The following is a 12,255-nucleotide window of genomic DNA, read 5'->3' as shown; positions in this document are numbered from 1 at the left end:
TGATGACCGACCCATCATCAATCTCAAATAAGCAATTCTGTGGAGGGGCCGCAGCCCAAAAGCCAAAACAAGAAGTGGGCCGGGCCGCTTCCGACCGTAATGCCAAGCGGGGCATTCTGGTCCATTCACACATGAGCGGAAGCGGAAGCGCGGAGGGGGTGGCCCGAGGCGGCGTTAGGGTTCCATCGACAACGCCGTCACTGGCATTATCCTTTCCTTTGGTTTCGCACTCCCATCACCCACCCACCGCTAACTCTCTCGAGCTAAAACCCTTGCTCTCCCCGCCCGCCCATTTCCCTTTCCCCTTAGGCGACGCTGCTTCTCCGGCGGATCGGATTGGCGATCCATCATCGCCGGCGGATCGCACCCGCCTACAAGGCTTTGTTGCGGGATCGGATCGGATTAGCGATCGATCTGTCGCGTAGGCCTGCTTGCTTTGCTTTATTTCCCATCCCATGGAGGTGGAGATGGAGGTGGAGATGGGGACGGATCCCAATCCCAATCCCAATCCCAATCCTAACACTTCCCCCTCGGCCGCCGACGACGCCGCCACCGCCTCAGGCGAGGCCAAGGCCTGCGCCGACTGCCACACCACCAAGACGCCGCTCTGGCGCGGAGGACCCGAGGGACCCAAGGTCTGTTTTTTTCATCCACCCCCATCAGTCATAGCACATTTCCTTCCGGTCGGTCGGCCGGCCGGCCGGTGAATCACTCTTTCGTTTTGCTCTTTTTATTTATTTGTTTATTTATTTATAATCCTGAACTGGACTCATCATGGCGATCTGTTTGTTTTCTCCTTGCTCCTGCAGTCGCTCTGCAACGCCTGCGGCATCCGCTACCGCAAGAGGAGGAGGCAGGCGCTCGGTCTCGACGCCGCGGCCGCCGACTCACAGCAAGATCAGCAGCAGCCGAAGAAGAAGGCCACCGCCGATCCGCAGCAGCAGGATCAGCATCACCTGAGAAAGAAGGCCGCCGATCCACAGCAGCAGGATCAGCATCACCTGAGAAAGAAGGCAGCTGCCGCTGCCACCACCGATCCACAGCAGCAGGATAGAAAGAAGGCCGCTGCCGCCAGCAGCACCAACAAGAAAGACAAAGATAAGGAGGACAACAAGAAGAAGAAGGATCAGCAAGTCACCGTGGAGCTCCGCGTGGTGGGGTTCGGCAAGGAGGTGATGCTCAAGCAGCGCCGCCGGATGCGCCGCAAGAAGTGCATGAGCGAGGAGGAGAGGGCCGCCGTCCTCCTTATGGCGCTCTCATCGGGCGTCATCTACGCCTCATGAGGAGGCAATGATGATCCCTCCTCCTGATTCCTTCAGTTGCAGATGGAAATATAGATCTGCCCCCTCTTCTGCTAGAGCGTAAAGCAGAGTAGTAGCCTTCCATTCCATTCCCCATTTTTTCCCCCCCACTGCTTCCTATCCCTATCTTCCTCTTCCTCCTAGCTAGGTCATCCATCAGTAGTAGTTCTTCTAATAGCTAGACTCTCGTCAATCAATCTCTCTCTTGACTCATCAGTCAATCTCTCTCTCTCTCTCTCAGGTTTTTCGGAGTTAGTAGTAGCAGTAGCCATGCTGAACAAGACTCATCCCCTGCTAATAATCCATTCAATCTTGTGATGATGCACTTGCTCAGCTGTAGTGTAGTATAATGTAATGTAATGTAATGCAGTTATGCGATGCAATGTTACCTGACTGGGAATGCTGGTGTTCTAGCTCCTAGGAGCATCACATCAACTTGCTAATTAATCTCCAGTTGCTGCAACGTCGTCTCTTTGTTGCAACGGACAGACAATGAGGCCTTATTCATTTGTGTAGTTACCGCTGCATGGTTGTTTTGCTTCTGATGTTGACCTTGCATCGATTTGGCAACTGCAGTAATGCAGCATCATATCATATACTCGCTGTGGGATTCCACTGAATTCTTCTTGCACTTTCTTGGCATTCCTCTTATGGTGCTATGCCCTTGTTGTTGACAAGTTCCATCCTATCTGTTCCTTACTAGTTATAGGGACTGAATGTGGCAAACTGTGCTTGCCTAAACAGGAGCCCTACCAGGATGCCTCAGATAGGGATAGCTATGCTTCTGATTCGTGATTCCCTTGCTTTTTGACGTAATTTCAAAGTTCCAACAAGAGATTTTGTCTTCACTGCACCCACGAAATTAGCTTTTTGACATAATTTCATTCAGTCCAAAATCCTCAAATTACATACATGTCATAATAAAGTGTGCGTAGTTCAAAAGGTTTAGGGGATAATAGTGCCTGCTGTTATATTTTTTTTAATAACAAAAAAAGGTTCAGCATCCAGGTAGGATGATCATTTTCCGCGACTTATCGGTGATATAGAATTTTTTAAAACAACAAAATTAGGATCTTCTAACCATTTATTTCTTTCTCCTTATCCTTAAACCAAAATTGGATTTCTAAAACCATTCAAAAATATATTACTAATAAAACATGATGAGTTATGACTTTTTTTGTTTTAAATGTTTGTTAAAATATTTCAGCATTTCTAATGTACTAGCTGAACAATTCCAAATAAAATATCTAATTAGGTTTTATGGGATTTTGAGTGAGTGTATTCTGAAATAATTATTGCACAAAATTGTTGCAAGTAAAATGACTTAATCACAAATGGGTTTCTAAATATCTCCTAGTGATTTTTTGTAAACTAATTTCATTTAGTTTTCTATAGTTCATATCGTGTCTTGCGCTTTATGACCCGTATATGATCGTGTCAACTCCAATACTTATAATACTCTAGGGTTTAAACAACTCATATTCACTCTATGCATTAAGTGATTCATATACTCCCATCAACCTACTTACACTTTCGTCTTCTTCACGTAATATACTCTCCAAACCACTTACTCTTTAGTCCTTGTTTCACATGAAAGGATCAAATCCACTCTGCTCATCGAGTGAACCACATGCTCTCACCAACCCTGTTGGAGTGATGACTGGAGAGGAGGATAAAATTTAGGCACCACTCTACACACTGCAACGAGAGATGCTATCTTCATGCGATGCTTCAAAATTCAGGAGTGGTGCATGTACATGTACATGTATCGATGTCCAAATATTAAACAACATTATCTCTATTGTCGCACAGACCAATAGACATGAGAGAATCAAGTTCAAGAGAAGAGAGAAAAGCAATATTTTATTGTCGGCAACTGCTCCGGTACTCTCTTCTTTTAATTTTTTGCACGAATCTCAAAGCAGGTAATTAAAAACAATAATTGTTTTTTTAATTTGCATCTGGGTCCCGCGTGGGCTCAGCCCGTCCAAGCAAAGACCCAAGTCCAGCCCATCGGTGCCGCTCCGTTAGTGCGTGCGAGACGACGTCGCCAGCAGCGGTAGGCGTCCTCCTGTCGATCCCATTGCTGAATCGGACGAAGGCACCATGCCTCGTGCCAGTGCACCCCCATCACCCCCACCGCGCCTCCATCCTCCTCCGTCCGCGAAGCACGGAGGCGTTGGCGAACAGCCGGACGGGGTTGTGCATGTACAGCAGGAAGCCAGGAACGACCTCCGGCGTGGGCACCACCTCCGGCAGAGTCGGCGCTGGCAGCGCCGTCGGCACCCTCTATGGCACCTCGGCCCTTCTGGTTCTGGCGCCCGAACGACCCATCGGAGGAGGCGGCATTGAAGAAGACGAACTTCTTCTTGTCGTCGCTCTAGCTGTGCCCGACGACGAGCTGTGGTCGCCACTGGAGCACGAACCCCGTTGAGCCGATCTTCTAGCACCGCGCCAGGGAGGACGCCGCCGACGCCGACCACCAGAGGAAGCACCAGGTGACCGGGAACCACTATTTGATGTTTTTCATGTTAGTATGTCTGAACATCCCTCCTACACGCAGAGCGTTTGATCTTCTCAGCATTTTTGGTTGTAGTAAGGACAACTTCATCAATTGGGTGGACGATATGGACATTTCAGATGGCGAGCACTCACATGAGTTAGAGAGTATGAGTGATGGATCTGATTCAGACTGAGTACAGTCGAGCAGGAAAACGAAAACATCAGAGAAGAGTGTCTAGCAATTCAAATCATAAGCTAGATTGTGCATTCTGCCAAAAAATATTCCATCACATGGTTCTTCATGCTCAAAATCCTGATCATGGAAGACCACAAGTGCGAGTGCAGAGGCTCATATGCACAATGTGGTGCAGGCTGTGGTTGTAAGGACTCCAAATGTTGTAACAGGGATGATTCTTGTACTGAAGAAAAGGCCAATCAGAGAGCCATACTTCTTAGAACGCGTTTTCTGAGAAGAAAGCCCAAGATACAAAGCCAAGAAAGCCTTTGGCTAACATTGGTAATAATGTGGTAAGTATTGTGCTTTATATCTTGGTGTTGTAGCAAAGCACAGCATCCATCATTCCATATGCACAATTATAGTTAATACGGACTAATTCATAGCAACTTGCAACTGTTGTGTTCTCAGGTTAACCAAACTGCCGAGACAGAGAAGGAGCCCATGAAAAGTTGGCACAAGTCGACAATTCAACTTGTCCTAGGACCTCTCCTGCCGTCGGAGCCAGAGACCATCAAAGCTGCTCCTCGGGACAGTACAAGAAGCACAATTTTATTTCAGCATGAAGCTGATAGAATGGTTAGAGTCTGTAACTACAGAAGTTAGTGTAAATATCTGTTTTGCTAATGTATGAGCAGTTTGGTTTTGGCTTCTTATCTTGAAGACACTTGTGTTTCTCTGCATTGTTGAGTTGATGAAGTTCTATGTCAGATGCTTGATCCTCCAGTCTGTAGACGTGGACCTATCTATGTTGTTGAAGTAGATGAAAAGTTCTTTATTGTCACATAGGAAGTCAGTGACAGCAGCAGCAAGCGCCAGGGCTTGCTGCCTCTGGCATGACCAGTCTGCAATTGCTGCCTTGATGTAGATATTTTGTCATCATGGCAGATTTTTTTCTCAAATGTGCAGGTTGATGTAAAATCATAATTAGGCCTTGTTTAGATCCAAAAATTTTTTGGATTTTGACACTGTAGCACTTTCGTTTTTATTTGACAAACATTATCCAATCATGGAGCAACTAATCTTATTTGTAATCCAATAAGTGACATGAGTCTCAGAGAAAGGTAACAAACCATTACACCTAAGAAAAATAAATATCTATTCTCTAACGCTTCAATTCTTGCGTGATGCCTTGAACACGCTGTTTGGATTCTTCAATATCATTTGTCGGGGAAAATATAATGTCCGCAATCAGTCTCATCCGAAAGACGTCAGTCTCATCCGAAAGACGTGGACGTTATCCTGATTATAACAATTCCGTCATGAGTATTCCTAGAATCAGATAAGTACAATGAATGTTAAGTACAAATCAAGTGTCGGATTTTTCAATAATTCGAGGAATGATGTGCCCCTTCATGTCATTTGCTGATAAATGATGATAAGTAGTAGCTTGTGTCTTCACCACGCGTGTTTTACTTGTTTCATTATGTGCGCACAAGTTGGAAATGAACTGTACTGCTGCTGCCTCTCGAGAAGAGAGTGCTTCCATATCTTGTTGGTTATAATCCATCCCCACTAAAAATAATAACAATAAGCATATTGGGTTTACCAATAGTTGCAAAATTTAACTAAGATATGACAAACAATTTTTCAATTCACCATTTCTCTTTTTCATACTTCCTAGGTCAGAAGTCCTTGTACTAGAAGTACTAATTTTCTTGATAACTAATTTTTTGTCATTGAAGCTGGCACTAGTAAAATCTGAAAATGAACCGTAAGAGGAACCAAGGAATAAGTACATGAGGATACTACTTATATTTAGATCAAAAGTAAAATATAAATTACCTTTTTTTTTGTCATTTTTGGACGTTGGGACAGCATAGCAGTAGGCTTAATTTTGTTCTTCGTCGTTGTTTTTTTTGTCACGAAAGCTACTTGGTAATGAACATTACGAGACATAAGTATTTTACAATGATGATAGTACTTTATTCTCTATTAACAAGATATACAAAAGATATGTTCACCTCTTTTTATTGGACTCGCGTCAGTACCCCTCCTTTTTTACAGCATTGGAAGTCGTTATTGGTGACTGAAGAGAACTTGGGACTTTCCTCTTCTTTGTAGTTTTAACTCTACCTGCCACGGTCTTTGCTAGCTCTGACTTATTTACCTTTGTATTAGACTCATCTAAGACATGCACATATGCATCTGTGGTTGGTCCCCTGGGTCCATCAGAACCATCTGATGAGTGACCACTACTGCTATCCGTGCGAGAGGCATCTGAAATATTTTTGATGGAACCACCTGATTCACTTTCAGATTGAGCTACTACATCAAAAATTCCTGCACGTAATCAATGATTATACACATAAATGGAACTCAGGTGTGCAGATAGTAACAATAAAAAGTTCAACTGAATTCTGCTTAAAAAGGTCAACTGAACTGAATTGTGCCAACAAAGAGAAATAAAAATGTATATTGAATTGTGCAATTAATTACATGGACTGCAGCCGCACTGCTATGAAACTATATGCGATGCACACTAGAACCCAAAACCATTGCCAGATCTAGAATTAAAATTTTAAAAAACAATCGGCTTATTTTCGATTATAAAACAATCTACTCATGCAAACCAATTAGTGCAGGTATAGTAAGAATGAGCAGAGTAGCAGACCTATCGGAGGGGCTCGATCTGTTTGAGCCGCACTGCCTAGACGATGCAGGTGGAGTGGAGGGCGATGCTGAGCGAATCAACAACCTCTGTTGGTTTGGGTCGTCTTCCAAAAGATGTGTCCGCCGCACAAAGAATCTTGTCTTCCCAAGCCGCGAGCTTGCGTACGCCATGGATGGTGCGACTGAGGCGGCTGAGAGAGGACAAGGACGGGCTCGTGGGGGGTGGCGACCCATGGCGGACGCACAGGGGCGGCAGCTGGCGACCCATGGCGGGGTGAGGGGGCGGCGCCTCCCCCGGCCGGTGTCGTGGCGGGCCGCGGCTGGCCGCCACTTGCTGCAGAGTGCAGCCTGCTGGTGGTGTGGCAGGTTGAGGGGTGACGCCTCCCCTGACCGGTGGCATGGCGTCTTCAACAACTTCGGTGGCGGCGCTCCAACCCACGACGCAGAGGATCAGGATGAGTAGCGAACTAGCGGTGGCTGCTGGCGACGCCGTCTCGGACGCACTAATGGAGCAGAGCCGATGGGCTAGACCCGGGGCTTTGCTTGGACGGGCTGAGCCTAGGCGGGACCCAGATGCAAATTATAAAACAATTATTTTTTTAATTACCTGCTTTGAGATTCGTGCAAAATTAAAAATAAGGAGTACCGGAGCAGTTGCCTTTATTGTTCCATGGACCCCAAACATAAATAGCTTTGGTGCCAAATTTTCTAGCACACTACAACACTTCAAGCTCGATTCCTGGGACTATATTTTTTCCTAGCATCACTCATACACTACAGAAAGCCTAATACTCCCATGATTACACTCATACCTTCGTCCTTGTTTAAAGTAAAGGGCTTACATCCATTTTGCACACTAGGCAAATCACATACTCACTCTACACACCATGTGAACCACATGCTCAGCTCCTACCAACATACATATGTTTTAAACTAACAAGGATGTCATGGAGGACGTGGCAAGGATGCAAGTTGGAAAAGCTCACGACAAGATTAGAGGCAAAGATATAAATAAGGGTTATGTTTTGTAAAGTGTTTAGTGGTTGAGAAATGACCATATTGATAGGGTAGATAAATGTTCTACTAAGAGAGAAAAATTCAATTGATTTACGGTTGTATAGTGCCACTTGTGAGGTCTAACATCACATTGATTTAGACTCGAGTGGTGTTTTGAATACCGTATGACAAACCTTTGAAAAAAATATTTGAAAATACTAACTAAGAAATAAAGGTGTTGATCATCCAAGTAAAGGGTGATAGCCAAGCAATCAGCACAGGACGATCTAGAGGTGGCGGTGATGAGCGAAGGAGGGTCGTGGGCGGATTTAAGTAAATTAACTTGACGAGTCCTCCAAAAATCACATTAACACAAAAATAAGCACGCAAACTCTACTTGTATGACTATATCCAAAAAAGATTAAATCAACATATCATGAGATTGATGAATAGAGCATTTGAGGGCGCGCCACTTATCAAGTCAAAAGACTTGAGTCTTAGGTCAGTATGTTACGCCACAAGTAACCTAGCTAGCTACTCTCTCTCTGTCATAAAAATAACTATCGTTTGCGTTTTTTGAAAAATAACTTTAACTAAATATATATTAAAAATATTAATATTTATGATACATAGTTAATATCATTGAAAAGATCTTTGGATCTAATTTTTTTAATAAATTTATTTAGAGATACAAATATTTCATATATTTTCTACAAATCAAGTCAAACTTATGGTATAAAAACAAAAAACGACAATTATTTTGGGACAGAGGGTGTATAAGGGCAATCCCAATGCTAATATCCATAGACATCACATATAGAAATCATGGTCCCATTTCTACATAATAATTTTTTATCCAATCATATATATTCTCTCTTCATTCTCTACCAACCACATCTCTTTTATGTCTTGGTTCTCGTGCAGACATTGTTTCTAACTTAGACTCAGTTTCTATAATTTTTAATCTCTCTTCAATAATTACTTTGTCACATCAGCAAAACGCTTACGTGTTAGAATAATTAATGTCCATAAAAACCATAAAGATTTCTGCATTAGAGCCACATTTATTTCAGTGTGCATGTTTTTGTGTGTCATTCATTTTTAGGATTGATGTGACTAGGCTAACTAGGGACAAGACGACAAAATCATATTCAGTTGAACACCTATTATTTTTCCATTTTTATATACCATGTATATGTATATATATATATGTTTATATTAAGAAAAGCAAATATTTGTTTAGAGGGTAGGAAAAGTGAAGATGACTATTTTTTTCTTTTTGGAAAAAGTCCAGATTACTCCCTCAAGTTTGGCATATGTCCATATTACCCCTTAAACTTATATTTGGTTCAGTTTACACCATTTAACTATTTCAGTTGGTCTAGTCTACCCCTTAATATGATTTATTATTTTTTCCATGTAATCAACTTCTGTGATATGATAGAGAACACAATAAGTTATGTTAGAAAAATATATCTCAACCTTTTGCCACTATTTTGATAGCTTAGGAAATTTAGTAATAAATTAACACTAGAGATACAATATCGTATAAAACTTAATGATAAAAAATTTATAGTGCATTTTTCTAACACAAAATACAATGTTCTCTACTCTTCTATAGCCTCATGAAATTTAAAACTAAAATATAATTTGTACATAGAAAAACAAAAAGAAAAATCTCTTTAAGGTGTTGGTTAGACCAACTTAAATAGTTGGAGGAAGTTTGAACCAAATGTTAGTTTTAGGGGTTATTTGGATATAGGCCAAACTTGGAAGGAGTAATATAGACCTTTTTCTTTTTTTTAGACTAGGTAGCGTGCCCGTGCGCTGCTACGGGACAGCTAAATTTTTATACTAAAAACACATGGATCACACGATAAAGTAATGGTGAAAATAAATACCAATGTCAAATTGACATGCTATCCAAAAAAGTGAATTTCATAAAACTAACATAGTCACGGAGAGCGTAACGTCATAGGAACACAAACTACTATATAGATCTTTTCGTAATATGGCTAAGATAATGATTTATATCAGCAGGAAGAAATCTCCGATATCCAGTTTCTCTCGTGTGCCAATAAATCTACGAATAAGTTCCGCCACATCTTCATACCATCCTATGCACAAGTTCAAGTGTGTGTGTATAATTTAACGCTTGTCACATGAGTAATATTACGTGTTCAGATTGTAGGCGGGGCGGGTTGTTAACATAACCCGCCCGCTCGTCCCGTAAAATTTAGCTTCGCGGCTATTGCGGACGGGCTGTAATTTTTTTGTGGCCTAGTGACTCCAACCCGCTAAGCCCGTTGGACGAACGAGCAATCTCACAAGAATCCGCAAGAGCCCTAAGAGTGTACGTTATGTCTTTATTTAGTAATAATAACTTTTGTTACAGGATATTTGTCCTTGTTTCTATACATGTACTTCTTGATGTTGTTATATTTGAGAACGTACAATATATAGATAGCCGGGATATGAAAATTAAAATGATCAGTGCAAAGTTGTATCATCTGTGCTCGTTAATTAACTGGATATAAATGTTTAGCTTATAGATTCTAAATCCTTATAGTATATACGTGGAGAGAGATAGTATCCACATAGTCTCCATGTGTATAGCGGGTCTCGCGGGTTTAGCAGCCTAGTCTGTTATGTCCGTGGAAAATTTACCCGTAAAGTTTATAGCTTAGCGGCTGACTGCAAACCCGCAAATAAACTTTGCGACAAGCGATGCGGGTTAGCGGACAGCCGCGAATGAGCCCGCCTGCAACCTGACTACGTGTCTTGAAAAATGTCTCACGAAACCTTAAAACAAAGTATATTATACTCACCATATAAATATGTATAAATATGTGTGACTTTAGGTCTATTCCATACAGATATATAGTGTAGAATAAGATATCCACTTGAGTTTTTTTAATAAGATTCATCATCAACAATATCTATGTCATCTATAATGTTTTTTTCATGGCTTGTTTGTATGTCAGCTCAGAGCTATATGCTACCTGTGCACTTGCTCGTAAAAAAGCATCATGCTGTATTTATATTTGTAGATTACTAAAAGCATCCTTTTAATAGAGCTATAGTGTACAAAGTAAGTTGTCAGATAATAGGACTCACCTAGAAATAGAAGCGCAACATACCCACATACTCTGAAGAAATGTCAACCATAATATTTGAAAACTGAAAACATGAAGAAAGCAACGTGTTTTCCTATCCATAGGAAATTTAAGCTCCTGACGGCTATAATCTCAAATTCAAATAATGTTCGGGTACAAATGACTTTACACATATGCTATCATCCCATAACGAGTATACGGGACATTCTCTATATAAATAATTAGAACATAACCGAGAGGACACCAACATACTGGTGATCGAAAACCACACCAATTTGCTATCTTATCATTGGTTCATATAAGCATCAGTAAAAACAGATTATTGTACCTAGAAACACAAAGAAGGCAGTTAGAAATTTAGAAACAAATATATGTTTTTTTTATGAAATAGAAACAGAAACAAATAGGTTGGAATAACTTAATTATTGACTGAAGAAAAAAAAGAATCAAGGACAAAAGATGAACAACGGGACAACTCAATGGAAGTGTTTTTGTTTTCTCAAATACAAATGACGGCTGCATACATGACATAACTATAAGGTTTAGCTCCAAACCCGCGAAAGCCATGGCATGAGCTAAAAAGAGAATGCCGAATAATATATACCTTAGCTGGCTCTTAAACTATTATAATAAGCACTTGGAAATTTAGGCCCATTGGATGCTTCAATGTTCCTATATCATTTAGCTCAAATTTGTGTTCTTCATCGATTATTACTAATTTGATATGTTTAGGCCCACTGGTTGTAGTATTTCATGGTGAATATTTCTTCAACCGATTATTGATGGATTTCTCTTCCAGCAAGATATCAGAGATTCAATTTTCAAGAACAACTCCTAGTTAATTTAGCATACCTTTTTGAAAATGGCAGCCGACAGAAGAAAAGCTCTTAGTTTCTTTTCGAGAACAGGGCCGTTGGCTCATGTTCCATGAAGAAGAAAATAGAGTTTGTTACACGAAGCATATAAATAATCGGACTCACCGGAGAACCACGATAGTTGCCCTATAATGAAGCCAAATGTATGCAAAACCACATTCTAATTACACAATTCTACGCACATGAGTTGCGACGGAATAAGAGAGAAAGCTTAAGCTTAAGCTCTTGGATAATTAACATACCTTTTTGGAAGAACGCTCCCACTGCATCAAACAGAATAGAGAAACGAAACATGTTCAAAACTGCAAGCACACATTTCTCTTGCAGTTAGCAATTCTTCTATCCTTAACTCCAGAACTGCAATCTTGTGCCGGTGTAATGCTAACTGCATAAAACAAAAAAACATTCAGTCTGAGCATCATTAGTGGCCAAATCATCTAAGCACAACTTGGCAGCGGCAGCAACAGTGCTGGACCCCACGGCGCCCATGAATAGCACGCGCTCGAAGGACGATGCTTCGAAGGGCGATGCTCGCATGTTGGCGTCACCGCTCTCGACACAGAGCTCTAGCGTGTCGCCAGCGCTGACATAGAGGCTGGCCCGGAACGCCTATACAA

At 41.6% G+C, this 12,255-nt stretch overlaps 1 protein-coding gene and 1 long non-coding RNA gene across 6 annotated transcripts; one reads left to right on the top strand and one right to left on the bottom strand.

Annotated features, from left to right (window-relative positions):
- On the top strand, positions 136–1,921 carry LOC8074146 (GATA transcription factor 15). The gene is made up of 2 exons (XM_002459142.2): positions 136–635; positions 810–1,921. Exons 1-2 carry the CDS (start codon positions 456–458, stop codon positions 1,281–1,283), a joined length of 654 nt encoding a protein of 217 aa, XP_002459187.1. The 5' UTR covers positions 136–455; the 3' UTR covers positions 1,284–1,921.
- On the bottom strand, positions 5,049–7,168 carry LOC110433551. Of its 5 annotated transcripts, XR_002451032.1 has the most exons (4): positions 6,653–7,168; positions 5,824–6,321; positions 5,638–5,739; positions 5,049–5,553 (listed from the first exon to the last, which is right to left on the bottom strand). It is a non-coding gene; the product is annotated as an uncharacterized LOC110433551 (long non-coding RNA). The 5 variants fall into 5 exon arrangements; XR_002451030.1 differs by having other exon boundaries at positions 5,638–6,321; XR_002451029.1 differs by having other exon boundaries at positions 5,049–5,739.

Source organism: Sorghum bicolor, chromosome 3 (assembly GCF_000003195.3).
Source record: "Sorghum bicolor cultivar BTx623 chromosome 3, Sorghum_bicolor_NCBIv3, whole genome shotgun sequence".
Lineage (NCBI taxonomy): Eukaryota > Viridiplantae > Streptophyta > Magnoliopsida > Poales > Poaceae > Sorghum > Sorghum bicolor.
Note: the sequence above shows the minus strand (reverse complement) of the source record. Positions and strands in the feature narration are given on the sequence as shown.

Coding starts and splice junctions, on each gene's coding strand:
- LOC8074146 (XM_002459142.2), top strand. CDS start 456: ATGGAGGTGGAGATGGAGGTGGAGATGGGGACGGATCCCAATCCCAAT. Junction 636..809: donor GAGGACCCGAGGGACCCAAG/GTCTGTTTTTTT, acceptor TTGCTCCTGCAG/TCGCTCTGCAACGCCTGCGG.